The 16585-nt window shown below is 43.1% G+C and overlaps 1 protein-coding gene across 1 annotated transcript; it reads right to left on the minus strand.

The window, feature by feature from the left end:
* Window positions 1–9349: 9349 nt before the first annotated feature.
* Window positions 9350–12533, minus strand: cyp19a1a (cytochrome P450, family 19, subfamily A, polypeptide 1a; the record flags this gene model as incomplete). Its single annotated transcript, XM_080498061.1, has 9 exons — window positions 9350–9610; window positions 10562–10803; window positions 10934–11096; window positions 11177–11288; window positions 11370–11484; window positions 11574–11738; window positions 11839–11993; window positions 12106–12256; window positions 12338–12533. 9 exons carry the CDS (start codon window positions 12531–12533, stop codon window positions 9350–9352), a joined length of 1560 nt encoding a protein of 519 aa, XP_080354187.1.
* Window positions 12534–16585: the final 4052 nt, after the last annotated feature.

The raw sequence follows: 16585 nt of genomic DNA on the forward strand, positions 1-16585 counted from the left end.
GAAACTGCCTTTCTGGATGTCTGGTTGAATCACCTGAGCTCAGGCCAGGTGATTAAATTGGGTCTGAAATGTCTTCACTTGTTTTGATCTCAAAGTAAAGCGATTTTCTTTGTGGGGAGAATAGACTTGTTGTGTTTCTGATATTGTAGGATGTTCAGGTGTCTGATGTTTTCAGGTGAACAGTCGTCTTGTTGAAGCAAAGGAAAATACAGAGTGGTGTAAAAGTTAGCAATCCTACCTTAAATCAAAAAAGGGCTGTAGTTTGAATCCAGGTTGAGTTTGGGGTCTCCCTTGCATGGTTTCCTCAGGATGCTCTGGTGTCCACTCACAGTCATTTGTGTCAAAGGTTTCTACATGTACATGTACGCCCAAACTAAAGGATACAAATTGAACACATCCACAAAAATTAGGTGATTTATTAATGCATATAGTATTAATCCAATTATATATGATTGCATCCATTGTATCTTGAATTTGAGATAGATCGGGTGATGGAGTTTGCATGTTCTCCCCATAAATGTGAGTGTGTGGTTATTTGTGTGTGTATGTGTGTGTGTGTGTGTGTCTGCCCTGTGATGGACTGGTTATCTGTCCAGGGTGGACCCGACCCTCGCGCCACACACAGCTGGGATTAGCTCCAGCACTCTGCGACCCTGAGTGGCTATACCCGTGTGAAAGAGAGACGGATGATTGTTATGTTCTGAAAACAAACACTGGTGATGCATTCAAGGACCCATCTTTTTTTCTGAATGAGACAATTTTAGTACATAGGCAAAAAAAAACAACCCAAAAAAACAGTCTACGAGAAAACAGACAGACATATAACTCAAATTTTGTTATTGATAATAACACAATAACAGTCCCAGTCTCTGTTTACTCTTACAATTTCTGTCAACGCTGATTCTTGGAAGCTGAACCGAAGTGAAAGCTCCTCCATCCCGTCATGATCTAACAACCTGTCCAGAACACACCTCCCCTCTGGCCCCGGCGTCAGCCTGCTGATGTTGGGCGCTACGGAGGTTCAGCAGAATGTCAGCTGCTGAACAAGCTGGGTGATTTGGCTGCTAATAAGATAATTTCCCTCAGGACAGAACTGAATGAAAGACTAGTTAGAAATTGGATTTATATTCACCAGTGAGTTGCAAACTCACTGCAAATTCAATGAGCGCAAACACAGACATTTCAGATTCATTTGGGTCCTCGTCAACTGCTCAATCAGAAAGTCTGATCATTGTCAAGGAAAATGTTTTTTTTTTTTTTCCTCAGGAAAAGTCATGCTAAACTCACATTCTAATGGTTTTCCAACAGTAATATGCTTTCTCGTACCCGGGAATGAGGACCCAGAAGTGGCTTGCTTGAGTTTTTTAAAAAGTGTGTTGCTCCAACGAGCGAGCCAGAAATCAAACTGTATATCGTGTCCTCGGGGGTTTATCCAATCCCCAAACAATATAGACCCTCCCACAACTTGGCAGCTCTGCTCTGGCACATGGCACCACGAGAGGAAGTACTGCCTCTTCTTCCCAACATGGGCTTGTGTGGGCGGAGCCAGTCCGGCTCACACGGACACAGCAGATTCTGAATGCAGCTCCTGTGAGCCAACATTCAAATGAAGGAAAATCAAGCAATAGATTAGGGGCAATAAACTTTGAATACAATGTTTTTTGGACCAACAACACCCATGTGAAAGTGATGAAAAGCTGTGTCATATTTCAATAAAGCACTCTGTCTGATATCAGGACATAAATACATGGAATACTGTCTTAAGCTGCATGGTCAAAAAAAAAAATGCCACACGTCTCTGAGCTCACAGAAACAATGTGTTTCTCAGGGAGGGTTTCAATTTTGGTGAAACATCATTGAGCTGTGGTGGCAGGTGGGCGTGCAGTCGGTGGTCCGACAGCAGTTGCGGGCATTACCATCATCCCAGGTGTGGCGCTCACTGTGGCGCAGCGGGAACACTGGGCACCAGATGGCATTACCCTTCCTTCCCTCAGCCCAAGGCTTTGCTTATCTCCAACGCTGCTGTGTGCATTTGTGTCCGTGTGTGCGCCGCGCCGTGTCGTCTGTCGTCTGCAATATTGCAGTGACAAAAAAAAAGAAAAGAAAAAAGTGCCAGTAATAACAACAGGCTGCACGACTTTGATCCTGTCAATAAAGCTGTGTACTTCATTGACCTGATGTGAAATGGAGATTGTGTGTGTGTGTGTGTGTGTGTGTGTGTGTGTGTGTGTGTGTGTGTGTGTGTGTGTGTGTGTGTGTGTGTGTGTGTGTGTGTGTGTGTGGGCTGCGTGAGCATGAAGAAAAACATACCAAATGAAACGCCATGAGAGAAAAAAACAGCCAATAGTGGCTTTCTTTGCTCGGGAGAATGCTTTGAGTTTCCCCCCCCTGAAAATTGAAAATAATGAGAAACAAGATGTTGAATTGAAAGTGAGTATTCTTGAGCAGAGTTGGGTCTCACTGGCCTTTGCATGTGAGCTCTCGGGCTCATGCCTCAGGAATTCAGTTTTGATCAAATCAGCTTCATCAGGGTCTCCCATTAGAGTGGCCCCAGTAAAACGAGGCATTTAGTTTGTAGGCTCTTTAGCTGTCAAATCCAGAGTGTATCTGCTGGACTGCACACAAACAACCACAACACACTAATACGAGATAACGACCCCTGGAGAAAAATAGGTTTGCATCCATGACAACAGTAAGAAGAGACTTCATTACAACTGGAGGCATGCAATTTCTTTTATTTTTTTTTCCAAAGACAGAGTTTGGAAAAATCTTATTATTTGATAAACTATCTGAACACACCTGAATTAGTCTAGAAGAGTTTATTTAAAAAAATAAAATTAAAAAAATCTGATACACCCACGTAGATTTTAAAAACGCCTCAAACAAACAAACAGAAAACCTCCAGTTTATCTAAAATCATGACAACGCACTGGCCTAATCTACATTGTGTTAATTACTGACCATATTACTTGTGAAATACTCCACAAATCTTCCAGAAACACAAGTGTTGCAGCAGTACTGTGGAGTGAAAGTACAATGTGTGAAGTATATATCGGGGTGGATGTCGTCACAAGTGTGGTTTTACTATTAGAGTTGAGAACTTTTACTTTATGGTGTCATATTTTATTCATATAGCCTGGGAGAGTAGAGAGAATTCTTTGTGTGCACTGTAATGTTATACAGTATGTGAGGAGTTATGATCTGATCTGCTTCACCACTGAAACCTGTCTTATGGCTTTGTGTTGGCAGGAGATATTATTAACTATACAATGATGTTGAGTTGGAATTGACCACACTCAGATGGTGTACAAGATTAAATAGTTTGTGATTAAACGTGGCTGCATTTTCACATTTTAGAAAACATACCGTGAGGAACATTGACAGTAAAGAGTATGGCTGAGTATGTCTGCTGGGGAGCTTTCAGTTGAAAACGTTGAAATCTTGTCTTTTATCCTCATGCTTTCAAAAATGTAGAGAAAAATTGTGAGGGGGAAAAAAAGCATTATTATTAGTTTTTTTTTAAGGCAACTCTCATTTAATATTTTGACATTAGCACCAGATCTCTTGCTGAGTGAGGAGAAAGGTGGAGAATTAATTGCACATTGCCGTTGCAGTTGGAACAGAATGTTCCGCGATGTTCATGAAGTTGTTTATGGTGTTGCAAAGTTATAAATGACCCACCCACTCACCCACTCGAGGTCCAAATTCCAAGTTTGGACTTTGACAACTTTTAAGGCTCTGAGATTTGGTTTTGGAGACGCCGAGTGCGACAGGTCTGCAGAAACGCCGAATTAATGGTGTTTACAGGGTCAACTTGAAGTGTGTTATTTATTTATGCTGAGAACAACTTCATGTGAGAACAGCTCCATTGGAGGTGTGCGTGTTGTTGGTTTTTTTGGGTTTTTTTTTTTAGTCTGCATGTTGGCATCGTGGGATGTTACATCCTGGATCGCTATTGAGTTGGGAATTCTGAGCGCCAGGGGAGGAGGAAGGGTCTTGATGAGTTCCAGTTGTCCCAGAGCTCGAAGTTCCAAGCATTTTAACGACTCAGAAAGACAACTCTGTCCTTCTTGGTGTTTTGGGGTATAAAATCAGGCTCACTGTTTCTTATTTGTCTCAGAAAAAAAAAGCTTCCCTGGAGATGTCAATAATCTTTTTCCAACTTCTAATATTGGGATCAATTTGAAAGCGACAATCCAGTTTTTTAGTGGACTTTATACTTACTAGACGACTGAAAATCTACGGATGTGTTCCAGTCCTCTTGAATTGTTCTGATTTGCGGGACAGAGTTCATCACTGAAGTGGGAATTTAGAGTTAAAACTCACTTTGCTCAGTGACATGGCACATGACATTTAACATTTCCTTAACTCCGGCATACAGCTCTGTCCTCGTGTTACAGTCTCAGTTTCCTTCCCATAAGATCACAATTACCCATGATGTGCTTGTATAAACACATTCTGGTTCCCACAACAGAATTAGAGACACATACTCACTCAACCACACTCAAATCCTCATGGTCCATCCATCTTCTTTCCTGCTTTAGTCAACTCACTTTTTCACATTCACACTTTTACGTCAGTTTTATTCTTTGGCCTAAAAATCACACCCAACACACACTCCAACTGTGAGGTCAGAGTGCCAACCGCTACACCAGCATGTGTGTAAGGCACAAGGGGTCTCAATTCTCTGCAAAAGACCACGTATATACAAGTTGGATGATCAGATGCCCGTTTTGGTCGTCAAGTGAAACCTTGCGATGGACTTTGTGTGGAAGTCAGGTGAGTGAATGCTTCTCTTACTATTAAATCTTAACCGGTGCTCGATGAATGGGCAGAACAAGGAGATACAACAGCTTTGATGTGTGGACGCTTGTACCAACGTTTGAAGTCAAAAAAACTCCTGAAAATGGAGAGATGGGTGTGTGTGTGTGTGTGTGTCTGTAGGAGGGGGGGGGGGGGGGGGGGTTACAAAACGATTACAGACAAGGTCCTCTCGTACTGATGATCGCAACCACTCTCTTCTGATATAGAATGGGAAACAAATGGGCTGACTTTGCAAAGCGGGATGCATGAAAAGCTCATGAAGTGAGAGTTTGCCTTTGATCCAATGCCTTTGCTGGCGGAGAGCCTTTCAGCCTGGGCTTCTTTAGACAGACGATGATGAGGAGAGAGAGAGACACACACACAAATTCATTCCTGTTTCAAGAGAAGTGCTATTCACTTTCACTTTTTTTACTTTTTACATTGATTGTATCCCTGAAATATGGCGTTTACATTAAACCACCGGATCAGTGAGGTAAGAGGAAGCTTTAAGCAAGCCTCCCTCTCTCTCTCTCTCTCTCTCTCTCTCTCTCTCTCTCTCTCTCTCTCTCTCTCTCTCTCTCTCTCTCTCTGCCATTGAAAAGAGCTTCATTGCTAACTGTATTGAGTTCACACTGACCATCTTTCCACAATGTAGAGTGATCAGTACATTGCCAGTTTACCCTCTTTGGTGGACGTTTCCATGGCAACCAAGGCTGTCTCTTTAATGAAGCGCTAATCCAGCAGGGGACTGAAACAGGCAATATGGCCACTGGCATTTTGCAGATTTTTTAGCACGTCACAGCGCGTGCGTGTGGCCTCATGTGTAGTAAAACAGTCTGTAATCAATCAGATTGTCAATCAGACCGTGCGGCAGCGCCCGTCTAAAGTTTTCGCTGCTAGGCTCTGTCGTCTGCGTTATTTTAAAGTCTGCCTGGCGTTGCTGCCTCATTGAATCTGTCAGGCTGCAAATACATGGACGGAGAGGGAAAATATACATCATGTGACGATCAAAAACCACAAAGGAAGAACGACGGACTTCCTGAAGAGAAGCAGACTGAATATTTCAGAGAAGTGCATAAAACGAGAGACGGAGATGTACTTTGAATCGTCACAGCTGGTCCAAGTACACTTTGGTGTTGTAGACTTAGAAAATACATATTTAATTGGAGGTATTCTTCAAAAAATTTTGTTTGGAAGTGTGAGAACTGTGACATTAAAACTGCACTTGAACAAGGTCTGTGCCTAAAACCCTCACAGTCTGACGGTGTTGTTCAGTTTCTCTTCGCTTACACAAATGTTGTATTTTCAATGTTTTCCATGCCTTCTAGGGATTTTACATTGACTCTCTGACCTGGACCGTGACCTCAGTCTGACCTTCATGGAAAGATTTTGCAGTTTTTCCCTCAATTTCTGTCCACTGGGTGACACCACAGTGGACAGCGTGAAATCAGGTCAACATCCGCAGCAGTGTTAAAAACAGGGCCGTGCGTGCGTGCGTGCATGCGTGTGCGTGTGTGCACGCATGCACAGAACTTGAAGTGAAACTAACTACAGATCTGTTGAGCAGATGCCTGATATCCTACATTTTGGCGCCGCTGTTTTTCTTCTGAGTTCTGAGAAAATATCTAATTTCGTTCCCATCCCCCCCCCCCCCCATAACTTAATGTAAAGGCGCACACAGCTCAAACTATTGAAACTATTTTACTCATTTATACTTCCAGCATTTGGAATGAAACTCAGTAGTTATCGAAAAAAAAAACCCAAACCACATCAAATAAATGCCTGAAATATAAGTAAGACAAAGCCTCCAGCTGTCACACATCTGATTAACACTAAACACACAATACTAAATATTGTTCACAGTCATGCAGTATCATACAGTAGTGGATATCAACGTGCGGTGCGGGTTTGTGCTCGGGGCACCGCCGAGGTTCAGAGCAAGCAGGAATAAATGGACCCCTGTACTCCGGGTCTAGTGACTACACATTTAACCAGCAATAGATTTGATATCGTTGGATAGATAAATATGGATGGTGATTGACACTGACAGTATTGGGTTATAGGATGGGATATTTAGAGCATTTTCTCCCCTGAAGCTGCTGCATTCTGTAATAAGTGCTAACACATTTGTCAGATGTTGTTGGTGTGCAACACTAATGGATCCTGTATTATTCTACAGCCTCTGTGGATCTGGTTTGGTCTCATCACTTCCTAATATAACTTAGCATTTCTCTAATGATTCATTTAAACTTAAAGTAGAGTTGCAAACAAAATCGGTGCCTGGAAGAATTTGAAATAAAAAAAATTAAAAATTGCAACAACTTGGCAGCAGCCTCAGTGGATATTCAACTAGTTGTTTTTTTTTTTTAATCCTGTAAGCATTTACATCCATCCTCAAGGACCCTATTATCTCATAACTCATGTTTAATGGCGTTACACTGCAGATGTGGGAGCGATGATTGCGAAGATGAATGTTTTCCCAGCGAACGTACAAAATGCATCAAACAGGGTGGAGCCAGCGCCACCGCAGTGTACCCGGCATGATTTGCATCTTGACGAGGGCCGGGGACTGAGGGTGATGAGAATATAATGATTAATTTGCTGTGTCCCAGGACACCTGCAAGAGGAACAGGCTGTGATACACACACACGCACACATGCACACACACACACACACGCACACATGCACACACACACACACACACACACACACACACACACACACACACACACACACACACACACACACACACACACACACACACACACACAAAATCACATTTGCATACACACTATTATACACACGTTTGTGGTTATTGAAAGGCAACTTGTTGCTGATACTGATCAGTTAAACAAGCACTGCGTTGCACGTGTGTGTGTGTGTGTGTGTGTGTGTGTGTGTGTGTGTGTGTGTGTGTGTGTGTGTGTGTGTGTGTGTGTGTGTGTGTGTGTGTGCGTGTGTGTGTGTGTTTCCTGGAAGACTCTCCTCCTCTCAGTACAATCAGCACAAGCTGGTCCCAGGTGGTTGTGCGTCAGTAAAACAGTAAAATTGAGACTGAGCCTCTTTTTTATTTTAGACGTTTCAGTCTCTTGCATCACTGAAGGACCGTTGATGTCTGGCCTCTCCGGAAGACGCTGAAAGCCTCGACCTGCTTGTAGGCTACCGTCTCCTGGATTCCTGAGCACATCCAGTTACGTTTGTCTCACCTGTTAAAGCGTACAATCAAACAAACGTGCCAGCAGAAAGAGCTGCAGTGTGATCCGTGTGTTTGGAGGGTGAAAAACCCCCCCCCAATGTAAACCAAATTAGTTGCGTGAGGAAAGCGTTGGAACATTTGCCCAGAGGGAAAGCAACTGAACATAATGAACAGATTGGTTTCTTTATTTAGGATGAGCTGAGGATAAAGGGCACAGCATTGTATTCGGGGCAACAGCGCCCTCTTTTGGCCAGTACTTGCAAATTTGAAAAGAGAAAAAGAAGCAAAGGTGGATTTTTTTTTTTTTGTACGTCTCTCCCAGACGATACAGAACATCGCCGTTATTCGGACGTCAATACTGGGTTGACTTTGTATCTATTAAGTATTTAACATTCAGTCATACTTAAATACAATCCCCACTATCTACATGACTACTTTTGAAGTCATTATTCACTATTGCCTATGCCAACAGTTTTGTTTAATATTCAACCTTTTTGATCTATTTTCTTGCCCAAAATATATTTTCTTTTAATATAAACAATTTCTGCATTGAGTATACGTTTACAAATCAGATTGCAGGCAAGTAAATTTAAATAATTCATTGTTTGTCCAAGACATTTCCCTTGAATATAGTTATACTGTTTTTTTTGTTTTTTTTTAACAATATAACTTTTACTAATAAAGGGGTATAAAGATTGTGAGGACAACTATAGAGCCAATCAAATAACAGGAGGGTGTTTTACTATTTTGAGCTCTTTAGTGCAAACAGGTGGAGAAAAAGTTGCAGAAATCTAGCTGCTTAACACTTCAACACACATTTCTGTCATTCACTATCATCCATAATGTCATGGCTGATTGGTGAGTGTGTTGTGTCAGTGTGTATGAAAGTGTTTCAGATGAGCAGTTCTTCATATCTAAAGATGATGATAAAGGTGTTTGTCAATTTCATTTCATCTATTTCTTTGTGAGATACTCAGTCGTTTGCCTAATAACCTCAGTTTGTCCTGCAGATACTTTATCTTAAAGTAAAACAAAAGTCTCTTATGATGAAATGTTTTTTTTCTGTGACACCGCTAGGAAATTAAAAGATTGACTCATTTCACAAATCTTCAAATGTTCCAGTATAAGTAATTATTCTAAAATAGAAGGGAAAAAAATGACACAACAAGGACATCACGCATCTGTGACACAATAATTTACATTTACTCATATATCAAGAAGCATGACCAAACTTACATTTTACATCACGCAAAACAACTTTAAACACAAACATTTCAGTGCATAAATTAACATTGGCTTTATACAGGGGGCGAGAGGGAATAAATGAAGTGTGTACGAGTGACGGTGGATTTAAACTTGGGAGTCCTGCACTGTTTCCCAGCTTCCCCTCTGTCTGGGTAAGAACCTCATGTTGAGGTGGTGCGCCTCCACCGGCTGCTGGGAGAGGTTGTTGGTCTGTGGGAGGGAGTCCAGGGTCAAGCCTTTATGGGGGCAAACGGAGTACCGGGACAGCAGCGTCACAAAGATGGACTTCATCATCAGCATGGCGATGTGCTTGCCGACGCAGGCGCGAGGACCTGAGCCGAACGGCTGGAAGTAACGGCGAGGAGCCTGATGGAGGACGCACAGTGGGTGGTGATCAAAATCAAATTAAAAAATAAATTAAAAAATAAAAAATCAATCACATGTGACAAAAAGAGAGAAAACATTGTGTAATCTGATTAATACTAGTCTCCACAGACATAAAGGTATAAAACTTTGAAGCGATTTTAGGCTCAGTTTCAAACTGATGAGGGTGTCGCCAAAAAAAGAAAACAAGTCACGGAGGTGATATCACGAGATGCCGGTTAAAATGTTGTTTTGCTGGAGTTCAATAAAAGCAAGATGTAAAGTTTTCCTTCTGAACACGTCAACGTTTTGATGAATGTGAGTTTAACAAGGACAAACAATAAGACGTACTCTGTACTTTGTCTTTTTTTTTTTACATGTTTGATTCACATTCTGTACAATAGAATGTCTTATTTTCTTATTTGATCCATTTGTTACAAATAATAATAGGTCATCATTGTTTGTTCTTGTTTTTTTCTTTCGTGTCCTTCTTTCAGGTATGAAGAAATTAGACCCCAAAAAAAAGAAATGAGTTTGCAGTTAAATCAATTCAGCTCAGAAACTAAAAAAAGAGAGTTTTAAGATCTTGAAAGGTGCTGAATAGCAAAATTTAAGTTATGCATAGTTTGGTAGTAGTAAGTCTGTTAGAAATCCAATTTGTCTTCAGTCCTCTTTGTATTTAAGTCAGACATTTGATATTATCATGTTCATAGTGATTTCCCTGAGCCCCGTCCTCTGTTGTGTTTACAAGATTGACTTTTAATCACTTTTACAGACGTAAAAAACACCATTATAACTACCAGGGGGCCAAATCATGAACACGCACAGGGCTTTATTGGAATTGGTGCGTCTAATATAATGAAATAGATTAACCGTACGCGTCTAATTCAAATCAACACGGATGCAGTTTGCACTAAGTTTGACATTTTGGACAAAACAGAGACAGTAACTTACATTTTTTTCAAAGTTTTCCAGACGGAACTCGTCCGCCCGGAGGAAAAACTCTGTCCGGTGCATGCGGCCGGTGTTGAGGATGATGTTGGTGCCCTTCGCCACCCTGTAACCGTCGATGACGTCATCGGCCAGAGCGCGACGCATGGTGAAGTCCACCACCGGGTGGAAGCGCAGGCACTCGTTGATGAAGCTCTCCAGGACCTGCAGCTTGTGGAGGTCTCCGTTCTGAAGCTGCCTCTCCCCTTTCGTGACACCGATGTTGAGAATGACGCGTTTAAATACAGCCGTTACCTGAGTTGTTGTCCAATCTGGATCGTCCGTGTGTCATTTTTTAAAATTATTTTTTTTATTAGGATTTCTGAGCCTCCTTACCGACGACGGTGTCGATCTCCCGCAGCAGCTGCAGCTCCACGTGTGGATTTTGCTTGAGGAGCAGCAGCATGAAGAAGAGACTGATGGACAGGGTGTCCGGCGCTGCGATCACCATCTCCAGGACGCACTGCCTCACGTCCTCGGCGGACAGCTCTCCGTGGTTCTGTTAAAAAAAGAAAAAAGTGAATTATAAGATAGGGCGACGTCTCCTTGTCACGGTGACTCGGGGGCCTCCAAGCTTACTTGAGCAAATATGAGCTCTGCCGCAAAGTTGATGTTGTCCAGCTTGTCCGCCTGCTCCATCTCCCTCCTCTTCTGCTCCACAAGCTGCTCGATGGCGTCCTGGAGCTCCTGCCTGTGTGACGGTGGAAACACCACGTTTGACAAACTACAAACTCAAGCACGTGCAAAAGAAAAGAGGCCCGGAGCGACTCACGCTGCCGCCTGGTGTTTCTGTTGAATCCAGCCTATCTTGAAGTAGATGTCCGGCTTGATCAGCACCGTTTGCCACGTGTCGAAGTACTTCTGGATCTTCTGCATCAGCTCTTTCTCTGGAATGTTCATACAAATATGAGATCAGTTTACTGTGTTTTTTGTTTTGTTTGTTTTTCCCTCCCACGTTTCACTCGGACTTATTTACCATCAACAGGTACACCCAGGAAGATTCTGTTGGAGATGTCGACCACAGTGCAGCGCAACAGACCGAGGACGTCCACATGAGACAGACTGTCCAGTCTGTCCAGGTGAGTCTGTGTGGACGAGGTGCAGACCTCCACTGTCTGCTGCAGGTTGGGACCTGTCAGGGCTGGGGAAAAAAACCCACACACAAACCATTTCAGCGATTTGTTTGTCTGATATTCTGCAGTGTAGCTCTATTATCTAACGGGATTTACTGGAGGATTCACCTTTAGAGAAATAGGTGCGTATCTTCTTCCACAGGGTCACGCTGTTGTTGAATATGATGCCTCTCTCGTGCATGCCGAGGCAGCTGAGTCCCGGCTTGCTCCCGAAACGTGACGTGTACTGCGCGTGCTTCAGGACGTGGTGCACCGCTGAGGCTCTTCCAACATTAAAAAAACAAACAAAACAAAAAAAAAGATACAGGTCATTATTCTATTTGTTCTACATTTGTATTCGCTTGTTTTGTTAACTTGTGCACAAATGCAACCAACCTGCTGAGTATTAAAGTTTTCTCTCCATTGATCCACACCCTGACTATGTCCCCGTACTTGTTGTTGTAGTAGTTGCTGGCGGTTCCTATCCCGGACCAGAGGAATCTCAGATATGACAGCAGTGGCCCCAAGCCGAGGCAGAAAGAAGGACCTGTTGCAGCAAATATCGGTAAATTATACATTTGCTCAATACAGGTGGTTAAGGTGCTGACGCTGCGGCGCCGAACCCTACCTGGCACGGCCTCCTTGTCCGTGTGGCTCCAGGCGACCAGCAGCAGGCACACCAGCAGGATCAGGGTGCTGGTTGCCATGGAGATGCTGGGCGTTTGCACCGCCGTGGCATTCGGGGACATGGAGACCAGGTCTGCCGCTGTGGTGTCTAGTCCTACAGGAGTCATCACCCGTTCACAAGCAGAGATCAGATCCATAAGAGTGAGGATTTTTTTCTTTTTTAAGACGACCTGCACACAAAGGCAACGAACCCCGCCGGGACCAAAGCAGGAGAGCCGGCCGGGCCTCGGGTGTTTTATAGGCGGAGGGAGCCGGTGACGAGCCAGGTCAGGGTAATGCAAAAGCCACAACACAGCGGCAGAATTGTAAACATCACACCCGTGACCTTGAGGGGGGCCTGGATTTGAGCCCATCGTCCTTGAGCGTACAGGACCGAGTTCAGTGGGTGAGCGTTCGTTTGACGCGGATGAAAAGAATCCGTCGCCTCCTTTGAACATCAAACACATTCAGTTGGAAATCCTTCACAGGAACTGCAGGACTCTGCAACGAGGACAAAGTAATCAATGTTATTATTATTCCACCATTCTCTTCGAGTGCAAAGGTTTAGGCTGATTTTCAAGAAGCGCTCAACTTTTCCTTCTCTTTCTCATTAAAAAAAAATTAAAAAAATCTTTTGTTTCGTATTTTTCAATCCAATGTATTCAAGAAGTGCACTTTGCTCTTGCAGAATACTTTCAGTTACATATTACCATAAACAGCCTGGTGTGCCCAGAGTAAAAAAAAAAATCTGATTTTGATACCACTTTTTTCTTTTTCTTTTTTTTTTTTACAAAACCTGGCATGACAAAAAATGTAAATAGTCTAAATGAACTTCCGTCTTCTATAACACTTGAGTTAACAAAGTTACGTTACACGGCATGATTTGCTCCTGGGAGAGGAACCAGCAGTGACCTGGAGAGAAGCCACATACACCCCGGGAGAACATGCAAACTCAAACGCCCCTCTGCCAAAACGCCATGCAGCCTTTTTAGAAAATGTCTCAACATGTGTCACATGATCAGTCCATCCAGAACTGTCAAGACATAATCAAATGATTGGTTTTACAGGTAGTGGTAGGATAGTGATCATGTTAAGCACTTGGTATGAGACCTATGTACTTCAAATTACTGTATAGTTGAGTTTATTCCAAATACCAAAGAGCGTATACATGTTGATTGAAATTAAAGAGTCAGTCCTTTTCATTAAATCCGCTGCCATAATTCCAATAAGTTCGGTGACTCTCCATACTCACATATGACCCCAGACCAGCTTCCGCCCTTCAAGCAGCTCGACAGCTTGTCGCTTATCCAGTAAAACCACTTCTGGAGTGCAAATTGATTATATTTCAACAATACTCAGGTTTGTATAGTGTCGTTTAGTGTGTATAGTGGATTGAAGCAGAATGTGGCATCATTTATTGCAGAGACTTAATGTCTTGGTGTGGTGTTGGCAGTATTCAATGGACATTGTGTGTTGGTACAAAAATGCAGACATCAATCTCGGAATGTGTCTGTTTTGTTATTATTATTACTTTTTTTTTTAAAGTTCCATCATTACACTGTAAGAAAAGTTAATATTTACTGGAAGACCTATTCACAGCTTCTTCTTCCACCTCGTTCACAGTAACACAATCTCCCGCTGTATACATGTCCCACGTGGAAGCTGTTGAAGACACGTCGAAGAAGAATAAAGAGTCTGTGGAGATTTTTTTTTGTCTCTCCCAACTATGAAAACATCAATTTGTGAATTATGTGGACGAAGAATGAGAAGCGTGTCATCTTCATGAATATCATCCGAACTTTTGTTCCTCTCCAAAACCACATTACTAAGCTTTCATACAAATGTTTTACTATTGATGACAAGCTTTGTTGTCACTTAGAAGACAATAATAAGAAAAAACTTTAAACATCGTATCTTTTTTTTTTTGAGAGGAGGGCTTGTTTGGATCTCTTTCTTAACATGAATTATTTCACATCGCAGTCTCTGACAACCCCCCCGGTAGTCCCGAGGCTGGCTTGAGATCTTTGTTCTATCAGCTCATTCTGCACAGACGACTCTGTGAATTCACTCGCCGCCCACACTTGCAGACCAGGAATGTGCACAGTTGAAATGGTCGACTGTGTGCCGAGGCCCCGGCTGGAGAACGATGCCCTGTGCGATAACTCAGACCCAGATTGTTCTGCGCGATTAAGCCGCGACGCGCCTCGAGAGCGAGGAGTTAATGTAACCCCGTCTCTGCTGGCCTGCGTTTTTGTGGTCAACCGCATCTTTGTCCTCCACCGCATGTGTGAGGAGGGATTAAAAAAAAAAAAAAAAAAAAAGAAGCAAATATGATTGGTAGACACAAAGAGGTTTGTTAGAATGTCAGAACGTGAATGACGTCTAAAAGACAGCTGGAGCTTAATTTTTTTAAAGTCTCTTTTACATCATGACGTCAGACAATACAAATATTCAGCAGTTTGCAATAAGTATACACATGGAAACTTTTCTAGTTAGTGATATATATATATATATATATGAAATGTCAACACAGGAGCTTTATTCAGTTTTATATTGCGAGGCCTGAGAAATGTGTCTCTCTAGTCACATTTCAAGGAGCGTTGCTGCAGCGAGCTGCACGTCACAGAGAGATTGAAGCTTCACAAGTCGTCCTCCAGACTTACATAATAAACTTCACTTATGCAACTTCTATAACTATTCTTGACTTTTAATATGTGAGACGACTTTTACTCGTGGAAGTTTTTCCGTGGCTGCGTCTTTATAATCTATTGATTTATTTGCTGCACTGTGGCCGCAGCAGCCGGCAGACGTGTCGGAAAAGGAGGAAGAAGCGCCGGAGGATGGAGCCTCCTTGAAGACGTGTCAGGTCATCCGGCTTGTCCTTGGTCTGTTGTGGTGCGAGGGACTCGGACCCCTCGGCTCCGCGCTAGGAGCAGCGATAAGGCCGCCTTTCCCACAGCTGCACCTTGAGGAGGAGGAAACATGAGCAGAAACAGACCATAGGTGGGGGAGATTATGTGAGAATTCATTAATGGATCCTCACGTTATCTGGGATATTTACATTCCGCAAACAAAGCAATCTGTGAGCTCTTTCGAAGCTGTGGGTCTTCCCTCGAGGGTGCAGTCAAAGAGATATGACAAAGGAAGACACACACACACACACACACACATCTGCTGGAGCAATTCAAGCTGTCCAACAACTGGCCAACAGTGACCTACTGCCTCGGGCTGGAGTCCACGCTGCAGACACAGCTCAGGAGTGTTTTCATGTATGTGTTACATTGCAGCGCTGAAAGAGCATCTAGGTCATCTTCATTATTCGAGCACTGGTCCATAACGCCAGGAAAAGGCCAATCGTGAGATATTACACCTCCACAACAAATCCAAAGATGATACCAACAATCTTTCAGCCGGATCACGGCTAAAGCATGCCCAGAGGACCTTTTTCTTTTTCTTTTTTTTCCTTCTCAGGCTGAACTGTCATTTTTCTGGTGAAATGTCACTTTAGTGGCACGAATCAAAGCAATGTAAAAGGGTCATTGCTGCAGTGGGTGAAGGGAAGCGGCGACGAGGAGGAGAGCCGGGGGAGAAGTTCAGGGAGGATTTGAGAGGCTGGACAAAAGAGCGATGAACCAAACTCTGAAATGTGTTGATGTTGATGCATTTTGATGTGCATTCTTTTAACACCAGCAGCCGCAATAATAATAATAATAATAATAACAATAATCATCATCATCATAATAATAATGATGATGATGATGATGCCATCATAGTGTGTGTGTGTGTGTGTGTGTGTGTGTGTGTGTGTGTGTGTGTGTGTGTGTGTGTGTGTGTGTGTGTGTGTGTGTGTGTGTGTGTGTGTGTGATGTCAGCCTGCCCACGGCGGTGCAGTAGAAAGGCCTGTGATGAATATAAATCAGGTGACTGAACAGGCGGGGGTTTCTTCCCAGACAAGCCCAGAAGATTGTGTAATGCCCACTCCTACTACATTACTGGGTTCTATGAGTGCGTGCACACACACACACACACACACACACACGCAAACGCCACACACACATATACACATAACCCCTTCTCCACTTGGCCAACTGCACAACAACCAGTGTATTTACCAGCCTGCCTTCAGACCGACCGGCCGTGAGGAGCGAGGCTTTGAAGCCGACTGGACTCTCTTCAATAATCAGAAAAAAAAGACTTTACATTTGTGGAG

This window comes from Blennius ocellaris (assembly GCF_963422515.1).
Source record: "Blennius ocellaris genome assembly, chromosome: 1".
NCBI lineage: Eukaryota > Metazoa > Chordata > Actinopteri > Blenniiformes > Blenniidae > Blennius > Blennius ocellaris.